Genomic DNA, 23218 nt, shown 5'->3' with positions numbered 1-23218 from the left:
CACCCTCAAGTTTTTAAGAAAGTTATTTATTAGTCACAAATACGACTCCAGATTGGTTGCTATGAAATTTCCCAAGTCGCCACACTCAGGCACCTGTTCGGATCAATACCTAACCAGCACATCTTTCAAACTGTGGGAGGAAATCGGAGACCCAGAGGAAACCCACGCAGGCACGGGGAGAACGTGCATACTCCACACAGACAGGAGTCGAACTCAGGTCCCTGGTGCTGTGAGGCAGCAGTGCTAACCATTGTGCCACTGTGCTGCTCCTAAATGCTTATCTCCAAGCACCCTGGTCAGACTTCTCATGCATTGATTCTGATCCCAGTCAGCAAGAGCCTCACTAATAGACATCTTTGTATTGCAGATGTGGGTGACCCGTTGGGTCTATGCAGATAGCAAGCTCACCAAACAGCACATCTTTGAGCATGCGGCCTTTATTCATTCGGCTCACAAAGCAGCCAATGGAGTCAAGGCTGACTCTAGAGAGAGAGCATGCCTGATTCCAGGGTTTGGGACATCTGCTCTGGGCTGGACTAAACTTGCAGTTGTCCTGGTCCATGTAGATATCAACAACATAGGTAGAACAAGATTTAGCATAGGCAGTTTGAGGAGCTAGGCACCAAATTAAACAACAGAACCTCCAAGATTATAATCCCTGGATTATTGGTTAAGCCGTGCGTAAATGGGCATTGGGTATATAAAATGGAGACACGAATATGTGGCTCAATTACTGGTGTGGGAGAAGTAGATCTTGGTTCATGGGGCACTGACATCAGTACGGGGAAAGTGGGGGTTGTACGCTGGGCCGGCCTACACCTGAACTTGTGCTGGGACCAGCATTCTTGCAAACTGCATAACTCAGGAAGTAGAGAGGGTTTTCAACTAAAGAGAGCAGGGTGTGATTCCACAGAAGGAGTATGTAGGCTTACAAAGCAAAAGGATAAGGCAACATTACAAGGCAGCTATTTCAGTAATGATTCCTAGAAATGTGATAGAAAGGGGCAAAGTGTACAAACATTAAAAAAAAGCAATATTGTCAAAAAGGGAAAAAATGGTCACAAGGTAAAATTAATGTTTCTTTATTTAGCACGGCCAACTCACCTAACCCAGCACATCTTCCGAACAGGGGGAAACTGGAGCACCCGGGGAAATCCACACAGACACGGGGAGAATGTGCAGACTTTGCACAGACGGTGACCCGAGCAAGGAATCAAACCCAGGTCCCTAGTGTTGAGAGGCAAAACTCTGAAGAAGGGTCATCTAGACTCAAGTCATTGGCTCTATTCTCTCCTCACAAATGTTGTCAGGTCAGCTGAGATTTTCTAACATTTTCTGTTTTTGTTTCAGATTCTAGCATCTGCAGGATTTTGCTTTTATTTCTGGAATAATAGTCTTGCGATAATGCCACTAGGTCAACTGCCTTCCTAGCTAAGAACTTTAATTAGATTAATTAGGTACAATTCCCCTTGCACAAAGCCGCATTGGCTCTGCCTGACCAAATCATGGGATTGAGCATCACTGGCTAGGCCAGCATTTATTGCTCATCCCTAGTTGCCCAAGGTAGTGGTGGTAGTGAGCTGCCTTTTTGAATTCCTACAGTCTACATTGTGAAGATACACCTACAGTGCTGTTAGGGAGGGAATTCCAGGATTTTGACCCAGCAACTGAGGGAATGGCAACATATTTCCAAGATGGTGAGTGGTTCGGAGGGAAACTTCCAGGCAGTCATTTTCCCTATGTGTTTCCTCCCCTTGTCCTTCAAGATGTAGCATTTGAGAGTCTGGAAAGTGATGTCCACGAAGCCTTGGTGAATTCCTACAGTGCATTTTGTAGATGGTATACATTGCCGCCACTATACATCAGTGGCGGAGGGAGTTAATATCTGTGGATAAGGTGCTAATTAAGTAGCCCACATTTTCCTGGATGGTGTAGAATTACTTGGGTGTAGTTGGAGCTGCGCTCATCCAGGCAATCACATCTCCGCATCTGTACCTTGCAGATGGTGGACAGCCTTTGTAATCCATCTCTTGACTCCACTCATTGCAGGAATTCTTCCAGCCTCTGACAATATTGAGACCTCATTGCAGTTGTGTACTGCTGGGAAGCCTTCTAGTTCTGACATCTTGGGCAATTAATGTGTTTATATTTAATTTTTTTTATTCATTCATGGGACATGGCATCACTGGCTGGCTAGCATTTATTGCCCATCTCTAGTTGCCCAGGGACAGTTTAGAGTCAACCACATTGCTGTGGCTCTGGTGTCATATGTAGGCCAGACCAGTAAGGATGGCAGATTCCCTTCCTTAAAGGACTTTACTGAACCTGATGGGTTTTTCCGACAATCGACAACGGTTTCATGGTCACTAGCAGATTCTTAATTTCAGATTTTTTTTTAAATTGAATTCAAATTCTACCATCAGCAATGGTGGGATTAGAAGCTGGGCCCCCAGAACATTAGCTGAGTTTCTGGATTAATAATCTAGTGATAATACCACTAGGCCATTGCCTCCCTTTAATGCAGATATTTGCCTTTGAAATACCCAAACTTCTGGTTAGTCCTGGCCCTTAATCATGGTAACTCCCTGGGTCATGTCCATTCTAACCTGTTAACTTGCCAATCCACTGCTCCCCCAACATCTCTCTCACCTTGGATCCTTTTCCTTCTGACCCTCTCCCTGCCCATTGATTTAAAACAATTCTCAACAGTTCCTTCTTCACAATTCTCCTTATTCCTCTGTGGCTTGGATGCAGCTAGTCCTCCCTTTGCTTTTTTTTGTTCTATGATTGTCCCTAGTTATCTATAAAGTTTACATCATTGTTTTAATCTCATGCTGTCAACCAATCATTAATATCTGCCTTTGGTTTGAACTTCTGAACTTTTGCAATAGCCATGAGTAACCAGACAATACTGGCACTTGTGCTGTGTGTTTGTCTACAATGCTCAGATTTGTAAGCTTGACTTACCGAGCTGCTGCAGCTTCATTTTGGAAAGTTACAAAAGCCATACCAAGTGGTTTCTCATACACTTTTTCCTTTTCTTTCACATACTCCTCCTTGAGTTTCTGTTCCAATTTAGTGTAATATTCCACTGCATTTTCCTGCAGAAAAGAGTAACGTATATCATTATTATGGACAAGAGAAGTCCAACTGACAAAAAGGTGCAAAGTGCTTTCGCAAATTTAGACTTGGTCCCTTCAGAATTACACAAAATAAACTTGTCAATTTGAAGAAAAATAGAAGACAAGCAATTTTTGCACTGCATCCCACCCAGACAAACATTAATTCATCCATCTCAGTCATAGCAAAAATAAGCGCTGTGTGTGAACTGCCATTTTGTCTTAGTGATCTAGATTGTGTCCAAGACTTTGATATGGTTTTTCATAAAGGCTTTAATTTAGCTCATTATTTAATGCACTTTGTTTCATAGGAGGAACATTTTTTTTTAGTTACTCACAAGTACATTAACACTGCAACCAAGTTACCTTGAAAATCCCCTAGTCGCTTTACTGGTGCCTGTTTGGGTACACAGAAGGAGAATTTAGCATGGCCAATGCATCTAACCAGCATCTTTCAGGCTGTGGGAGGAAACTGGAGCACCTTGGAGGAAACCCATGCAGACATGGGGAGAATGTGCTAACTCTATATAGACAGTGACCTCAAACCTGGGTCCCTGGTGCTGTGAGACAGCAGTGCTAACCACTGTGCTACTGTGCCGCCCCAATTTACCAATAAAATGAGAACTAGTACTTATTAGAAGCTCTTTACCTACCTCTTCACAACCTTTAATAACACAACAGCATAACTGACCACAGGGTTTGGGATTTATCATTACTGGTGTTTCTTCTTTAGAGTAATAGTTCCGACTGCGCTCAGCTTTTCGCCTGAAATATAACATTTCAAAAGAGCAATGACAAAAATCAAACATACAATAGCATGATCTTCCTTTGGTACTGATAGCCCTTGCACCTTAACAGGGAAAACTAGCAACTTTATGCTTACTTTCTAATGGTCACTCATTGATCTTCATGACACAATGCAGTAAGACCCTTACTACATGATCATAGAACTATAGAATCCTTATAGTGCAGAAGGTGGCCACTTGGCCCATCAAGTCTGCACCAACTCACCAACCATTCATTTTACCCAGCCCCTATCCCCATAACTCCATGTACTTATTCTGCTAATTCCCCTAACTTAAGGCTTCATGGGATACTAAGGGGCAATTTAGCACTGCCAGTCCATCTAACCTGCACATCTTTTGACTGTGGGAGGAAGCCAGAGCAGTCGGAGGAAATCCACGCAGAAACGGAGGATGTGCAAACTCCATACAGAAAACTACTCAAGCCGGAATTGAACCCGATTACCTGGCGCTTAGTCACCAGTGCTAATCATTATGCCATCATGCTGTTCGGTATGTATTGAACTTTCTCTGTAGACACAGAAGATAAGGCCTTGGGACCAGATGATTGGCATACAAAGTTACAATATCGGACTAGTAACCCAGAGATCACGAGTGCCTCTATGGAAAACTTTGGAAGTGAATTGAGATTTATAACATGTGCCAATGCCTGGAAAAAGAGTCACAAAAACGTAGCAGGGAAGACATTACCATCCTAACACAAGAGTTACTTACCTGTTTGCATCAAGGCGCATCAACTTTGCCACATTATAGCAGAGTCGGGCTTCATAAACTGTGCAGTCTGGGTAAGCTTCTCTGCAAAGTACATAGCATCAATTAAACAAACAGCAACATCATTCCTTCCCATATAACATGACAATACTGCATTGTTTAAAGGTTCAAATTTACAGTTTTACTTGGCTGAAGAATGAATATTCTATGGACCAATGTGGATCAGCTCATATTCTGAGATAGCTTTTAGCCGTGTAATCACTCCCAGATATACAAATGTTCTATTTCTAAAACATTTGAACCCCATGATTAGATTCCAGCCCTGCAGTACCAGTCAGTTAAAACCATCTGAATTGCTTCATTATAACCGAAATACAGGGGTGATGCCAGAATGAAGGACTGCATCACACCCTTGCCTTGCGTCTTGTAAATAGATGGTAATAAGGTATTGGACTCTGGTAGTGAGTTACTCACTGTAGAATAGCCAGCCTTTTATCGTGTCTTGTAGTCAGTTTTAACATGGCTAGCCCAATTCAGCTTGTGGTCAATGTTAACCTCCAGGATGTTGCTAGTGAGGGATCAGGGAGGATAATATTGGGAAATCAACCTAACTTGTTGGGGATGGTCACTGTTCAGCACTAGAGAGGTGTGAGTGTTATTTCCACTTATCAGCTCCAAGCTGGTATGGTGACGAGGTCTTGCTAAAGAGTTTGCTTAATTACTTGATCAAGTGCCACAAAATTGAACTTTTATGGGCTAAAGGAGCAGAGTAACAGATAAGATTGGATAGGTGACAGGAGGCAGCTGTTATTTCAACAATTGGAGGAAAGTACACAGTGCTGTTCTCCAGTTTAAATACTTGGACCAATACTGTTTTCAATACATTATATGATGAGCTTAGGGACAACTGTGCACAATTTCAAAATTTGTAACTGACATAAAACCTGGAAGTGCTGTAAGACAGTAACAAACTTCAAGAGGATATAGGCTGGTGCAATAGGTGGACACATGACAGAGGGCATTCAATGCAGGACAGCATGATGTGATTCATTTTGGCAGAGAGGATGGGAAGAAGGGAAGAACAATTGAAAGTGGAGTGGAGTGGCCATTCCACTCCTTTGGGATTGGAATCACTTTTTTCTAATTTATGTCATGACTTGGATTCAGACGCCCAATGCATATTGGTTAAATTTGCAGATATACTAAACTGGACAACAGTCAGCTTGGGAATTACTACAAGGTCAGAAAAATATACACAAGTGGAAGAATGGCAGATGAAAATTGATTATGAGTATTAAGTTCCACAGGAAAGCTAGCTAACTGTTATTTAAATAAATGGCAGACTTGGCATTCAATATACCCAACCATTCCCAGCCAGCAATAAGACTGCTGACCTAGCTACATTAAAACAATCAGACAAGATCGTGCTCAAACCATTTAGTGGTCTGACCACACTCCAAAGTGCTCTGTGTTTCTGAGATTACAGAGATATAGGAAAGAAATTGAAGGATGTGCAAAAAGCCAGGGACTAATCCTTTGAGATCTGAATTGAGAGAAAAGACTGGGGAAGCAGCTGGGACAATTTTAAAAAAGGTGATACTATTGCTAAAAGCATTGAAAATGCAAGGAACTGTATTCCATAACAACTACTCTTTGCAGCCTTCTTTTTCTTTTGTTCCTTCTCTCCAAGAACAGCCTTTAAATTACTAACAGTAAGGCAGCTGAAATTGTACTTACTGAAAATGTTGTTTTATTTTATCTGGTTCTGCATATTTTGATAATCCAGTTATGAATAAAGTGCGTTTTACCTACCAAAAGAAAGACATTGTAAAGGATTGACCAAATTTCTCAACTCAGTACAGTACAGTGCTCAGTACAGTAGCCTGGCCTACATCTCTAACCACATCAGTATGATTTCCACAAATACTTGGAGTGACTCATTTAATCTCTAACAGCCAACCATAAAAACGAGTGATTTTTTTGAGCTAATTAGACTGCTGGGGTGTCTTCAAAAAGGCTTAAAATCCATAAAGAACTCTGTCCACTCTTCCATTGCCTACTTCCTAGAATTTGGAATTCCTTCCTCAAAAATCTTCATCTCACTTTTCTCCTTCAGGGGACTCCTTAAAACTTCTCTCCAGGTTCTAATACATTTTTATGCAGCAAAATATCACATTTGTATTGATTAAGGCTCTTGAGAAGCACCTTGGAATGATGTACTGCTCAGTAAAGTCGCTGTTGGACAAAGGCAAATCAGTATTTCCTCAATAAATAAGGGAATGATGGAGGGGCAGACTGAGGACAGTGGTTTGTGGATATTCTGGTGCAAATAAATTTTGTATTTTTAAGCCATGCCTTACTCAGGCTTCACTTTAGCAACATATCTAGAGTCTAAGGCACACACATAACACATTTTAAAATAGAAAAGCTACAGCAGACCAGGCAGAAACTAAACAAAGCAGATTCTTCTTGTGATGACCAAATATGTCAATAGTTTATAATCAAGAATATTTATTGCACAATGCCCTAATTAACCCAGGAATAATTTATACACAGCTGACTAGGGCAAAGGATCAGGATTCAAGACTGGAGACATAGATTTGTATTAACGTTACTCTCACATTAGACACCAGGCCTTATTTCCTTAAGCATAGAAATCACCATTGCCAATAAGCTATTTATAAATGGCTGTCACTATCTTTCCTGTTGGAAGTACATTAATCCATTATTATACCTCATACTTCTGTTTTCCCTTGGCCAAAACCTAAATAAGGACATGTCAAATTTATGTTTCCAAAGATTAATTACAGAATTTCCACCTGCATCATATCATTCAAAAATTAATTTTTCCAACATACATGCCCAACTCATAAATCATCTTCTCCCATCATTACTCCCCTACCCTTGTCCCAATTAAAGCACTATTTGTTAATCTGCCCACTACACTCATTGCATGGATAGTCTTATCTCTCCTCCTTCAAACGTTACTACATTAAGAAATGATAAATTCCTCCAAGTTTAAACATGCTCTGGCTTCAACATCTCTGCAAGCTCGACAGTGTTCCAATATCATCCGCCATCCAACACAAAATAGCCAACATCTGTTCTTGCATTTGCCCTACAAAGATGTACCTTTTATTTCATCTAGTTTAGTCGCAGGGCTGTCTTCCAGATTAATCTCTGAAATGTTAAACATTCCCCATCACACCAAATCACAGAATCTTGGCAGTGCAGAGGGAGGACATTTGGCCCATAGAGTCTGCATTGGCTCTCTGAAAGAGCATTCCACCCAGACTCATTGTCCACAAATCAGCTACTTTTACCAATATTGCACTCCCTGTTCAGTTATTTTCCCATGTGGAATATTGGTATTGAACATTCCATGCATTCTAACACAACTTTTATCTTTCAATAAATACATTTTTGTCACATTAAATGGGAAAATACTGCAGAATGTCTACGCTCAAAAATCAATCGGACGTGTTTTAGACTCCAGCTGCAAAGGACCATTTGCACAGATTCTGGAACAGTAGAATCATAGAAATCTACAGAACAGGAGGAGGCCATTCAGCCCAAAATGTCTGCAACAATCACAATCCCAAGCAGGCCCTGTTCCCATAACCTCACACATTTACCTCAGCTAGTCCTCCTGACACTAAGGAACAATTTAGCACGGCCAATCCACCTAATCTGCATGTCTTTGGACAGTGGGAGGAAACCAGAGCATCTGGAGGAAACCCACGCAGACGTGGGAGAATGTGCAAACTCTACACGGACAATGACCCAAGCCGGGAATCGAACCCAGGTCCCTGGCACTGTGAGGCAGTAGTGCTAACCACTGTGCCTCTCCTAAGTAACCTGCAAGTAGAGCATCACAAGTGGCAAAGGCAAGGTAAGATGGTTGTGTGAAGGTTAAAAAGGAAAAGATGATATAGAAGAGGGAAAGAATAAGATACTGCCTTCGAGACCATCAAGAATGACTGAAATTGATGTACGGTAATAAGTCGCACAACATCAAGTTAAAGTCCAACAGGTTTGTTTGCAGTGTGTTTGAATAGCAAATAAAGCTGTTGGACTTTAAACTGGTATTGAGAGACTTCTTACTGTGCTCACTCCAGTCCAACGCTGGCATCTCCACAATCATGAAATTGTTGCACCAGGGAGGTTTTCTTTTGAAAGAACTGTTTCATGCTGGTACAAGTTCCACAAATACTGATGCCCCTCCAGCATCAAGCCCGTTCATCATGTAGGAGGCTATATAATGAGTGCCAGTAGCTTTCTGACCAGATGTTTGCCGATTTAGATCCCTGGTTTGTGTTAACTCAGCACAAAGTAGGGACTGGATTGCACTGTTCAGTTCCATTCTGAATACTGCCAGAAACATTACAAACGGATGAAATGTTGCAGCACCCAAAGGAAGCATTAGATCTTTAATGGCATTACAAACACTAGTTTAGAAATTAACGATGGCAAAAATCAGCATACAATTCCAGCCAACATGAACTGATTCATCATTACAACTAATAATGCAACCAACTTTAGGAGAGTTTCAGTCCAGAGTCAATTAAATAATAACTAGTGAATGAGTTTGGGTTGGCTCACTGCAGGAGTAAAATGGATTAAAGAATTTTTTTCCAATACTCACCAAGTCATCTTCTCTGTAGTGCATTTTTGATGTATGTCTCCTCATGCTATAAACTGTGAGAAGCAGATACAGGAAAGAAAAAGCCGTATGGAGCCACAGCAGATCATTCCTGTTTTGAAATGGAGAAAGGTTACAGGGCTGAATCAAATAAATATCTGCACAAAATGCCCTAAAATACAACCTATAACTCACCACCCATGATCTGTGTATAAGCCAAGAGTCAACATTACAAGACCTTTCTGCATTTAAATCCTCACTTTCACATCAACTGACCTTCACTGATAATTTTTTGTTTCAATCCAGTTAGCACATCTGAGATTACACTGCTCCTCACACTCCGATCTTAAGTAACTGCACTCCTCAGATATTGAAGCATACACAGCATAACCTGGACAACATTCAGACTTGGGCTGATAAGTGGCAAGTAACATTCGTATCACTAAGTACCAGGCAATTAATATTTGCAAGAGAGAGAATTCAATCATCTCCACATGATATTCAACAGCATTCAACGGATTCCCCCAACATCCTGGAAGTAACAACAGAACAATAACTGAACTGGATCAGCAAATTAAAGACTGTGGCTACAAGAGCAGAACAGAGGCTGGGAACTCTGCACCAAACCTCTCCTGACTGCATAAAGTTTATTCAACATCTACGAGGTACAAGGCATGAGTGTGATGTAATATTCTCCACTTGCCCGAGAGCAGCTCGATACCATACCAGGACAAAACAGCCCGCTTGATTGGTTCCTCATCCACTATCTTCAACATTCACTCCCTCCACCATCCATACACAGTAGCAATGTGTACTATCTACAAGATGCATTGCAGGAACACACCAAGGCTCCTTCATCAGCACCGTGCAAACTCATAGCCTTTACCACTTGAAGGACAAGGGACAGCACATGCAACAAAACACAAGTTCCCCTCCAAGCCATCCTGGCTTAGATGTTGCTGTACATTCACTGTTGTTGGGTCAAAAATCCTGAAAGTCCCTTGCTAAAAGCACTGCTGATGTACCTACACCTCCTGGACTGCAGCAGTTCCAAGGAGGCATCTCACTGCCACTTTAAGGGCAATTAGGGATGGGCAATTAATGCTGGCCAATCTAGCAAAGATCACATCCCGTGAAAGAATTAAAAAATTGATGAACTTACCCTATAATCTTATCCATTAACATGCAAACTATGTGGATTGACAGAAACCCTGCAGCCAGTTGTTTGACCTTTACCTCAGATAGAAAATGGTGTCAGGGCTTCCCCAGTGGTTTGGCAGCCAAAGGGCATGCAGTGGATTTGCAAGGCAGCCTTACAGACCAGGAAAATATCCTGGTTCAAATTGCAGAATTTACTGAATTAGTTGACCCTACTTAGGGCAGGACAGGAAAAGCACAAGTCAGGACTCCCACATCTAATCATTATTTCTCAATTCTTGTTGGGAAATGAATGCAATCGCAAGAACACCTGACAAAAGTTCAATAACCCAACATCCTGGCAAGAACTCTCACGCTGAATGGTTTGAGTGAGGTACCAGATAATTCAGGGCACCCATGCAACTGAGCCCTTATATCAGCTTCTACTTTCAGAACAGGATGTGGGAGAAGGAAGAGGGTAGGGGAAGAGGCAATTGCAGGTGGAAGGAAACAATTTAAAACAAAAATAAAGATAGAGCCTTTTCAAATTTTATAAATAGGTTGCTCTTTGAACGACAACACAATCTTTAATTGGACGGGCGGCATTGTTTAGGTTGAAGGATACATACCCAGAATTCAGGTTTGCTATAGTTGTCCGGCCAAAGCTGTATGCATTATTTTCTGAAAGAGAAAGAACATTTACTTTTGCAATTCAAAAGCTGTATCAAACACGTAAACTCTCTAAACTTACCCATAAGAGATAAAATAGATCTAGCTGAATAAAAATTGCTAAAAATAACCAGGACTGGCATCACCTGAAATACAAGTTAATATTTCTGTCTCACGATAACATCTCAGACATGGACCACTTACTACATCTGACAGCCTGTAGCCAAAAGATCTTCCCCGTAATCCCACACAACATACTAATGAGCTTGCTGTGCATTTGTAGTTTAATGCAGTATTTTCTTCCAGGATCTGATTCTCTGTTCCTTTACTCTCTATGGTTGGAACTATTTTAGTCAAACCTAAGATCACTGCTCAAACCCAAGCCCTTCACCTCAACAATGGACAACACAAAGCTGCCCTGGAATCACAAAGCAGGCTCAATGAACTCCTGATCTTAATTCCTTGTTTTTCATTTGGTGCCAGTTCATGACTAATTCTGTAGTCAGGGGAAAAGGATTCTCTGATCGGGGGAACAGACAAGTGCAATGGCCGCCATCAATATGACTCCAGGATGGTGCTGTCTTCCCAGTGCTAGGATCCGGGATGTCACTGAATGGCTACAGGGTATCCTGAAGCAGGGAGGTGTGATAAGGGAGAGGTCATAGTACGTGTTGATACCAATGACAGACAGAGAGGCATGAGGTTTTGCATCAAGAATTCACAGAACTAGATGGTAGACTATAAAGCAGGATTTCTTGGGTTGTAATTTCTGGATTATTTCCAGTGCTAGCGAGCACAGAAATAGAAGAAGGGCATAGATGAATGTGTGGCTAAAGAGTTGGTGCAGGAGAGAGGATTTCAGATTTCTGGGTCACTAGGACTGTTCCTGGGGAAGATGGGACCTGTAATAAGTGGGATGGTCTACATCTGAACCAGAGCAGGATTAACATCCTTGTGAGCGGGTTTGCTCGTGTTGTTGGGAGAAGTTTAAACTAATTCAGCAGGCGGAGGGGACACAGGCTGTTAGCAGAATAGGGACGCAGCATAAAATGGTAAAACAGTCAAGTTAGAGGCAGTACAGCTGTATTAAGTTTCAAGGGCTGCATGGCCGCGACTTTAATGCCAGGAGTATCGCAGGTAGAACAGATGAGCTAAGGGCAAAATTGATGTGTGGAACTGAGATATAATAGCCATAATTGAGACCTTGTTGAAGAGAGGCAGGATTGGCAGTGCAATATCCCAGGATATAGAATCTTCAGGTGAGACAGGAGAGGGGATAAAAGACGAGGAGGCATTGCAGCATTAAGGAGTCACTTACTACAGGCAGGACAGATGACATCCTGGAGGAGCATCAAATGAAGCTTTGGGTGGAGTTTAGGAATTAAAAAAAGGGGCAGCCACATTGTTAGCTGTTTATTATAGACTCCTGATAGTCAGCAGGAAATTGAGGAGCGAATAAGTGCACAATTTGTGAAGGTATGCAAAAACAATATCAATAGGGTAATGATATTAGATCATTTCAACATTAATTGGGACAGACATGGTGTTAAGGGCTTGGATGGAGTGGATTTCTTAAAATGTGTACAGGAGAACTTTTTAGGTCAACATGTGGAGAGTCCAACAAGGGAGGGAGCAGTGCTGGACCCAATTCTGGGGAATGAAGTGGGATAGGTGGTGGAGGGGGAGCATTTCAATCAAAGTGATCACAACATGGTACAACAACTTCAGCTCGTTATGAACAATAGACAGTTGCAAAAAAAAAATTGGATTGGGGAAGAGCCGATTTTAGTAAAATAGGGCAGGATCTGGCCAAGATACATTAGGAACAGCTACTAGTGGGGAAATTTGCAGTGGGAAAATCTGCCGTGGGGGGTGTTCAAAAGGAAATTGGGAGAATACAGGCCCAACATGTTGCCTTTAGGGTGACAGGAAGGAGTAACAATCCCAGAGAACTATAGACGACGAGAGATATTCAGGATATGATGAGAAAGAGAGGCTTTTAACAAGTATAAGGAGAGCAAATCAGCAGGTACATTAGTGGAGTGCAAGGTGGGGCTTAAAGCAATTAGGAGAGTAAAGAAAGGGTATGTAAAGCTCTGGCCGGTAAAAGTAGGGAAGATACCAAGATAAGTATATCAATGAGAAGAGGATAACCAAGAAAAGAGTAGGGCCATTGGGGTCCAAGGGCACAATCCAAGACTGGAACCAGGGGACATCAGTAGTGTTTTGAACAAATACATCACATTAGTCTTTTTCCAAGAGAATGAGGATGAAGGCATGGAACTTGGAGGGAGCCCACGAGGCTCACGATCAAATTGACAGATTGTGACAGGGTATTGGAAGTGTTGGCAGGCTTCAAAGTGGACAATTCTCCAGGTCCAGATGAATTGTGTCCCAGGCAGCTGAGAGGCACTAGGGAGGAGACTGCAGGAGCTCTGGCCCAAATTTTTAATTCCTCTCTGGCCACAGGACTGGAGAATAGCTACTACGGTCCCACTATTTAAGAAGAGTTGTAAAGAAAAACCAGGGAATTACTGGCCAGTGAATTTCACATCAGTGGTAGGGAAACTATTGGAGAAGATTCTGAAGGAAAGAATCTGTCTCCATTTGGAGAGGCAAGGTTTGATCAGGGATAGTCAGCATGGTTTTGTTGGAGGAAGGTCATGCCTAACAAGTCTCACTGAATTTTTGAGGTGACAGATGTAGACGAGGGTAGTGCAATTGGTGTAATCTATATAGATTTCAGCAAAGCCTTTGACAAAGTTCCTCGTGGGAGACTTATGAAGACAAATGCATGTGGGACACAGGGTAATTTGAGAAGACGGATTCAAAATTGGCTTAATGTAGGAGACAGGGTGATGACTACTTTAGTGACAGGGAGCCAGTGTCTTGCACCACAGGGATTGGTGCTGGGTCCCTTATAATTCGTCATTCATATAAACAATATTGATGACTATGTGGGGGTATGATTATTAAGTTTGTGGATGACACAAAGATCGGCTGAGTGGTTAACAGTGAGGTTGAGTGACTTGGGCTACAAGATGATATAGATGGGATGGTCAAATGGGTAGATAAGTGGCAGTTGGAATTTAACCCTGGAGTATGTGTACAGTTCTGGTCGCCACATTATAAGGAGGATGTGATTGCACAGGGGGACACTGACTTGGATGGAACATTTAAATTAGAGATTGGATAGGCTTGACTTGTTTTTGTTGCAGCAGATATAGTGGCAATGGAGGCAGTTCAGGGGAGATTCACTAGATTGATTCCAGAGATGAAGGGTTTGACGTATGTAGAGAGATTGAACAGATTAGGCCTATACTCTCCAGAATTTAGAAGAATGATCAAATTAAGGTATTCAAGATGATAAAAGGTATGGATAAAGATGATGTGGAGCAGATGCTTCCTCTTGTGGGGCATTCTAGGCTGAGAAGTCATAGTCTTAGGATAAAGGGTGGCAAATTTAAAACAGTTGAGGAGTTCTCCTAAAGGATCGTGAATGTGTGGAATTCGCTACCCCACCGTGTGGTGGATGCTGGGTCAGTGAATACATTTGAGTTAGACTGGTTTTTAATTGGTAATAGGTTGAAGGGTTATGGGAAGAAGGCAGGAAAAGGGGGTTGAGGAGCACATCAGCCATGATCGAATGGTGGAGCGGGCTCGATGGGCTGAATGGCCTAATTCTGCTCCTATATCTTATGAGCTGGGCTAGAGTCTCACTTCAGCAGTTGATACCTGCTCACCTCTAATATTCTTCAGGTGTAAATAAATAACATTAAGGAGGTTGCTCACTAGCTACCTGGAAAACCTAAACAGTTGCATTACCAAAAGAGAAAGCACAATGGACAAACATTGTTTTGGACAATTTGTCATACATTTTATATTATCTCATACATCAGTTTTCAACTGCAAAGTTAAAAAGCTACATGATTGAGCACAAGAAAAATACTTTAACCAAACTGATTAAAAATTCTCAGTACTGGGTTAATATTCAGACAGGTTCAATATCTGACGAGCAAATCTCACCAAGCAGATCTCCTGAGAAGTTTACAGGTAACACTATACCCACAGACAGAACGCCAATGACAACAAGGAGCCCGACGATGTGACGCTGGAAGGACAAGTAATGGACGGCATCCTCGCCACATTTCTCTCTGATCTCTTCATCCCTGAACAAAGCGGAAAAGAACAAAGCTGAGGGGCTGAAATCAGAATGCTTTCACTGTATAGAATGGTGTCGTGGCGCTATTCCAATTGCTGTCACCCAAATATTTAGAATGAGTATTCCGGGGAAATTAGAGACTTTGCTCAAGCTTCTCATAGGAAGCAGCTTCAGAGCAACACGATTAGTGGTTCAGAGGTTTTGTTGAAATAGGGGTGCTGATGGGATATGGATCACTATGGGAGAATAAACTGGTGTCAGCTGAATGCATCGCAAACGCCAGGTATGCGGTTAACGGGAGATTACAGGAACAAAAAGCAAATAAAATACATTAATTTACGTAAAAGCTTAATAAAAAGCTTTTTTATAAAAAGTAAAAGCTTTAAGAACATAAGAACATAAGAAATAGGAGCAGGAGTAGGCCAACTCGCCCTTTGAGCCTGCACCGCCATTCAATAAGATCATGGCTGATCTGTCGTGGCTCAGTTCCACATTCCCGCCCTCTCCCCATAATCCTTAATCCCCTCTCTCATCAAAAATCCATCAACCCGCGTCTTAAAAATATTTAGCGAGGCAGCCTCCACCACTTCAACGGGCAGAGAATTCCAGAGATTCACCACCCTTTGAGTGAAGAAGTTCCTCCTCAACTCTGTTCTAAACTGCCCCCCCTTTATCTTGAGGCTATGCCCCCTAGTCCTACTATCCTTTCTGAGCGGGAAGAGTCTCTCCACCTCTATCCTATCCATCCCATTCATCATCTTATACGTCTCAATGAGATCTCCCCTCATTCTTCTAAACTCTAACGAGTACAAGCCTAATCTATTCAGCCTCTCCTCATAGCTCAACCCCCTCAACTCCGGCATCAGCCTAGTAAACCTCCTCTGCACTCCCTCCAAGGCTAAAATATCCTTGCGTAAGTACGGCGCCCAAAACTGCACAGAGTACTCCAGCTGCGGCCTCACCAATGCCCTAGACAGCCGCAGCAAGACCTCCCTACTTTTATATTCAATCCCCCTTGCGATGAAGGCCAGCATCCCATTCGCCTTCCTGACCACCTGCTGCACCTGCAAGCTGGGTTTTTGCGACTCATGCTTATCTATTTTAAAGCTTAGGTTAGCACCACTGCCTCTCAGCACCAGGGGCCCAGATTCGATTCCAGGCTTGGGTCACTGTCTGTGCAGAGTCTGCACATTTTCCCCGTGTCTGCATGGGTTTCCTTTGGATGCTCCGGTTTCCTTCCACAGTCTGAAAGATGTGCTGGCCAAGGTAAGTTCTGTGTACCCAAACAGGCACTGGAGTGTGGCGACAAGGGGATTTTCACAGTAACTTCATTGCAGTAAGCCTACTTGTGACTAGCAAATAAACATTAACTTTAAAAATAAAAGGAGAAATGTACATCTTATGACTGCTAGTAAAACAATCTGCAATTGCAAATTAAACATTCAATTCAGTAGCTTCTATTATATTATCTTTCATGTGTAACAGCTTGCATTATGCAGCTGCTCTATGAATTGAAACTTAAAAAAGCTGCAGTGGAAACAGGTTATTTTGATTTAAAGAGTACTGTTGTATGGGACAGGCAGCAATTGATTGGACATTGTAGGGCACAATACATAGAAAAACCAGAAACGTAGAACAGTACAGGCCCTTCGGCTCTTGATGTTGTGCTGAGCTTTGGCTGAAACCGAGATCAAGCTATCCCACTCCCCATCATTCTGGTGTGTTCCATGTGCCTATCCAATAACCGCTGGAAAATTCCTGAAGTGTCCGACTCCACTATCACAGCAGGCAGTGTATTCCACACCCCAACCACTCTGAGTAAAAGAATCTACCTGCAGAGATTTTACAACTACAGGGTTTGATCATGTAGATTAGCTATTCCTCTGATGGGGAATTCAGAACACAGGGACATGAAGTTAATATTAGAGTTAGTCTGATCAGGTGTGAAATCAGGAAATACTTTTTCCACACGAAAGGTCCTGGAAATCCAGAGCGCTCTCCCCAAGTCTATGGACGCTGCAGGACAATTGGGTCTCAAGACTGAGGTGGTCATTTCTTTCATACAAGGGAAAGGCAACGAAGCGTATGAACTTGGCAGATAAAGGAAGTTGCGGTATTGATCAATGAAGATTGAATAGAAAGAATAGGCTTGAGGGGCTGAATAGCCAACTGTTCAGACAGAATATGCTCAGATAATACTGCATTATTAGAGGGGTGAAGATTTGCTTCAAGTCCATCCTGTAGAACTAACAAGGGATATTTGAGGCAGCAAGGTGGCACAGTGGCTAGCACGGCTGCCTCATAGCGCCAGGGACCCGGGTAAAATTCCCAGCTTGGATCACTATTTATATGGAGTTTGCATGTTCTCCTTGTGTCTGCATGGGTTTCCTCTGGGTGCTCCAGTTTCCTCCCACAGTCCAAAGATGTGCAGGTTAGGTGGATTAGCTATGTTAAATTGCCCTCCAGTGTCAGGGGGACTAGCTAGGGTAAATGCATGGGGTTATGGGGATAGGACATGGGAGGGATTGTGGTCAGTGCAGACAATGGGCCAAATGGTCTCTTTCTGTACGGTAGGATTCTATGATTTACTGGGAAAAGCTAGCATGGTGTACTTGGAAAATGAAAATAGCTGCTGTTTTTAACCAGCACAGTTTTAGGGATTAGAGATCCAGGATAATCAGCTACATATGTGTATTACTTTCAGGTATCACTGTCCTATACTCAACACTTGTATCTCCATCTTCTGCCTTCCACCTTGCTTTTATAAGCTCCCCAACCTCTCCTATTTGCTGCTCAGCTTTCACTATCCTTGATGTAAAGAGCTTTGGATATTTAGCAAAAGGTAATAAAAGTAACTGCAAAACAGCTCAGCCCTGGTACGGAGGGCATTAGCTATGAGGAGAGGTTGGAGAAACTTCGCTTGTTCTCATTGGAATGAAAGGTCGCCCCTCGACCTTATAGAAGTCTACAAGATTATGTAGGGGCATGGACAGACTGGACAGTCAGAAGTTTTTCCCCAGGGTGGAAGACTCAATTACTAGGGGGCATAGGGTTTAAGGTGTGTGAGGGGCAAGATTTAAAAGGAGATGGATAAGGCAAGTTTTTTTTTTTAAACACACAGAATGGTGGGTGCCTGGAACCCACTGCCAGGGGAGATAGTGGAAGCAGATACAATAGTGAGTTTTAAGGGCCGCCTGGACAAATACATGAATAGGATGAGAATAGAGGGATATGGTCCCTGGAAGGGTAGGGGGTTTTATTTCAGTTGGGCAGCATGGTTGGTGCAGGCTTGGACGGCTGAAGGGCCTGTTCCCATGCTGTAATTCTCTTTGTCCTTTGTTGAAAGGCTCTGATGAAGGGTCATCCAGACTTAAACTGTTGGCTCTATTCTCTCTCCACAGATGCTGAGATTTTGCAGCATTTTCTTTGTCTGTTTCAGATTTCAGCATCTGCAGTAATTTGCTTTCATCAGAAAAGGCTGACCTTTCTTAGTAGACTTTCATTTCGATAGAGGTACAGCTATTACCTCAAGGTCCATATGACTAAAAAGGTAAAACTGATGGGCTATAAAACTATAATTCTCATTAGATGTTTTTTCCCTATTCCAAATTTTGGAAAACATCGACAATGATGGATAAAAATTTGGGTGAAAATAAATTCATTGACTTCAGGATATGAGTCAAGTAACAGAACAAGAGACTGCAATGCAAGCAGAGAAACTCTCAAATGAGCCACGCCGCAGTGTGTAGGTTTCCAAAGGAAAAGGATCACCATCGTTAACAGATTTTTGCTTTCATATTTGTTGACACTGACACTAATTCTGGTGAAACCAATTAAATTTTACACAACACCATAGTTCTCATTTAAGGTAGGATATGGGATTGTAGAAAGGTGTTGATATCTGCTGGGAGCAGGGAGGGATGACAGAGCTTGCCAATACTTGTACAGGCACCCTGGAGGGTTGGATGGTCTCAATGGTGATTTGGGTTGCTTGGAAATGCGTCATTTGCACAGGGATTCACTGTGCAGAAAAGTTTGGAAACCACTAATTAGCAGTATGGTCGGAAGGGGAAAGAGTTCATTGTAAACCACAGTAGTGATGATACAATGGTTTTATTGATTCAGTGGACCCCAAACTGACCGTGATTGAGTGCTCTGCAATACATGCCAGAGTAACTGTTACTGCATTAAAATTACAGGATTCAGATCAAGTGAGAATCATAGAAAAATAAAATGAATACGGCACATTTACACAAGATAACTCAAGTAATATCAAAATCTTTAGTTACTTGTTGCAGCATTAGGAGGATTTGTCTGTTGACTTAGAATCAGAATTGTTACAGTGCAGAGGGAGGCAATTCAGATCTTTAAGTCTGCACTGACCTCAATCTCACCCAGTCCCCTTCCACGTAATTTACTCTGCTAATCCCCCCAATTTACACACCTTGGGACATTAAGGGTCAATTTACCATGGCCAATCAAGCTAAACCACACATCTTTGGAGTGTGGAAGGGAACCAGAGCACCTGGAGGAAACCCACAAAGACACAGGGAGAATGTGCAAACTTCACACAGACAGTGGTCCAAGCTGGAACTGAATCCAGGTCCCTGGCACTGTGAGGCAGCAGTGCTAACCACTGCGCCACCATGCTGTCCACTTGGGCCAAGTGTAGTGATGTGGTGAATTTTAAATTATTTTTTAAGTTAATAATCTTGGCCGTAACCCCTAGAAACTGTCTGAAAGGGCACAGGAAAGGTGAGCAGAAATGAAAAGCTCACTGGCCGAGAAGGTCCAGAGAAAACAGCCTGTGATTATACACCTTCTTAGCCACTGTTTCCCTCTGCAGCAAACGTAGCAGTGACGGTTATACCAGAAGGGGGCTCCTAAACCACACCAACAACTGCTTAAAGCAGAGTTCACCACCATGGTAGAAACCATTATGTTTTCACCATAATGTATTTACTAAATTAACGACAACAGGTTTCCAGTAGGATATTCCCATGACAACAGAATGTTAAGTCATTAGGTTTCAAAATGCATTGCAGCACAAGCTATATTTCCAAACTGATACTTACTTTATTCTGAAGATAGCTGTCAACCATGAACAAAAGCCCTATTAAAAAAAGAGAGATGTTACAAATACATGATACAGTAAATTATATTGGTGTTACCTGTAACCAATAGATTATACACATTTCTTTACATACAAGATGGCAATTATGGTTTCAGAAATTCACTCCAAAGAGCTACTTAGTGACTAGATTCTATAACTAAACTGGATGGTGCCAATTGACAGCTAAATTGATTGAGAAATGTTGACAAGAAAGAATGTGAACTTGCTACCATGAAGCATGAATAAAGTGAATAGCATAGGTGTATTTAAGGGAAGCTAGATAAATGCACAAGGAAAAAGGAACAGAATGATATGTTGAAAGGGTGAGATAAAGTGGGAGGAGATGCATGTGAACTATGAATTTGTGCTGTAAATTCTAGGCTAAATTCCCTACGTCATAGAATCCCTAGACTGCCATTTGATCCATCATGCCTGCACCAACAACAATCCCACCTAGGCCTTATCCCTGTAAACCTCTATTTACCCTGCAAATCCCCCTGACACTAAAAAACAATTTAGCATTGCCAATCAACCTAACCCACACATATTTGGAGCATGGGAGGAAACTGGAGCACCTGAAGGAAACCCACGCAGACACAAAACATGCAAACTCCACACAGACAATGACCCAAGCCGGGAATCAAACCTGATTCCCAGTGCTGTGAGGCAGCACTGCTAACCACTGTGCCACCCTGCCGTCATGACAACAGAATGCAAAATTGTTGTATAACGTATGCACCCTTTAAAAATATATGATCTGCAGTACATTAAATGCAATACATTAAAATTGAGTGGATTATAATACATCTCAAAATGCATGGAAATCCAGTGAGATTTTCCATTCTAAAAGTGATGCTATAATTGGGTTCCAGAGAAAGTAATTTGGCAAGAGTGAATAAATAAGTTGTCAAATGGATGGTGTGTAAAGGCAGGCAAGAAAGATGAGTAGGCTATAGTTTAAATAAAACAAATGGGAAAAATGCTTTAAAAAGGGTAAAGGAGGCTAAAATTAGGGTGAAAATCAGTCTGAAATTTGGGATATAAACTGGGGAACAGGAAGCAACGTTACAGGAAGATTCAGACTTAAATGTACTTGTAAACCGTTCTACAAACTGGACAAACATGAAAAATTATCTTGAAATAGATTTTCCATCCCTGTGAAATATATCTTGGTAATACTGGTAAAAAGTAGTATGCATAGTAGAGGGGGCAGACACACACAAGAGGAGAGTCAAAGGATTGCAGATCAAAAGGTTCTTTTTATATTAGTGAGGCTATATTACAAAGCTCAAAATTGTGGGAAGCAAATGAACAGGAAATCAGCATGTAATTAGAGACGAGCAAGTCAAAAATTATTGGTCTGGGAGATTAATTACATACATAGTAATTGGGTCAGAGAGAGGGGAAAAAATAGAATTTCTAGACTGCGTTCAGGATTCCTTCCTTAAGAAGTCTGTTTATAAGTCTACAAGAGTGGAAAGCATTGCTAGCTCTGGTTATAAGCCATGAAGTAGATCAGTTAGATATGCAGTGCGATATATGTAGGTTGAGGTGCATGCTGCCCCTTTAAGGGTGAGAGTTATATGACCCTGGGGTGGAGCTCAGAGAGCCATTCTAAATTTAATTTCCTAAATTAATAATCTTGGCCGTAATCCCTAGAGACTGTATGAAAGGGCACTGGAAAGGTGAGCAAAAATGAAAAGCTCACCAGCCGAGAAGGTCCAGAGAAATCAGCCTTTGGAGGTCCATTTGTTGGGACCAACAAATCCAGTGAACCTTGGATATTGAGGGATAAAGAGAAAAGTGGAGGCTTATAGCAGATAGAGGACTCAAAACAACATAAGCCCTGGAGGAGTATGGAATGTACAAGAAGGAACTTAAAAAGGAAATTAGGAGAGCAAAAAGAGGACATGAAGGGATATTGGAAGGTAAAATAAAGGAAAACCCCAAGTTGTTTTACAAATACATGAAGGATATAAGGATAACTAGAGAAAGATTTACTAGGATGCTACTGGGATTTGATGGTTTGAGTTATAAGGAGAGGCTGGATAGAGTGGGCATTTTTTCTCTGCAACATAGGATGGCTGAAGCGTGATCTTAGAGGTCTACATAATAAGGAGGAGCACAGATCAGCTAGATAGTCAATATCTTTTCCCAAAGGTAGGGGAGTCTAAAACTAGAGGGAATTGGTTTAAGGTGAGAGGGGAAGGGTACAAAAGCATCCAGAGGGACAGTTTTATCAGAGTGGTGAGCGTTTGGAACAAACTGCCAGAGGTAGTAGTAGAGGCAGGTACAATTTTGTCTTTTAAAAAGCATTTAGATAGTTACATGGGTAAGATGGGTATACAGGGATATGGGCCAAATGCAGGCAACCGGGACTAGCTTAGTGGTTAAAAGAGGGAATGGCATGGACAAGTTAGGCCAAATGGCCTGTTTCCAAGCTGTAAACCTCTGACTGCAAGAGTAAGGTGCATTAAGGACCACAGTTGTAATGTGTGTGGGGAACTGGAGGAAGTAGGTAGGGTTCTAAATGAATACTTTGTGTCAGTGTTCACCAGAGAGAGGGACAATGTGGGTATAGGAATCAGGGAGGACTGTGATACAATTAAAGAAATTGACAGAGTGGGTGTTTTGAGCGCCTTGTCAGACTCAAGTAGATAAATCTCCAGGATGGATGAAAAAGTATCCCAGGCTGTCGAGTGAGGCAAGGGAGGAAAACAGCAGGGGCGCTGGTAATAATTTTCAATTCCCCTCTGGTTACAGGAGAGGTGCTGGAGGACTAGAGAACATTATTCAATAATATCCACCGACTCAAACTTGACCTCCGGGGCCAAGACTTGCACTCCTTCGGCCTTCAAAGTT

The 23218-nt window shown here is 42.0% G+C and overlaps 1 protein-coding gene across 5 annotated transcripts in view; it reads right to left on the bottom strand.

The window, feature by feature from the left end:
* Positions 1-23218, bottom strand: part of LOC145345236 (mechanosensitive cation channel TMEM63B-like) — a 215450-nt gene that overhangs the window by 56308 nt on the left and 135924 nt on the right. For all 5 annotated transcript variants that reach the window (XM_080193015.1, XM_080193019.1, XM_080193018.1 and 2 more), the window contains 8 exons: positions 20319-20356; positions 15108-15250; positions 11042-11093; positions 9279-9387; positions 6371-6441; positions 4637-4717; positions 3773-3884; positions 2968-3101 (listed from right to left, as the gene is read on the bottom strand). In XM_080193015.1, coding sequence (XP_080049141.1) covers positions 2968-3101; positions 3773-3884; positions 4637-4717; positions 6371-6441; positions 9279-9387; positions 11042-11093; positions 15108-15250; positions 20319-20356 — 740 coding nt within the window. The remainder of the gene's footprint in view (positions 1-2967; positions 3102-3772; positions 3885-4636; positions 4718-6370; positions 6442-9278; positions 9388-11041; positions 11094-15107; positions 15251-20318; positions 20357-23218) is intronic.

The sequence above is a fragment of the Carcharhinus amblyrhynchos genome, chromosome 7 (genome assembly GCF_965287045.1).
Source record: "Carcharhinus amblyrhynchos chromosome 7, sCarAmb.v2.hapA, whole genome shotgun sequence".
Classification (NCBI taxonomy): Eukaryota; Metazoa; Chordata; class Chondrichthyes; order Carcharhiniformes; family Carcharhinidae; genus Carcharhinus; species Carcharhinus amblyrhynchos.
Note: the sequence above shows the minus strand (reverse complement) of the source record. Positions and strands in the feature narration are given on the sequence as shown.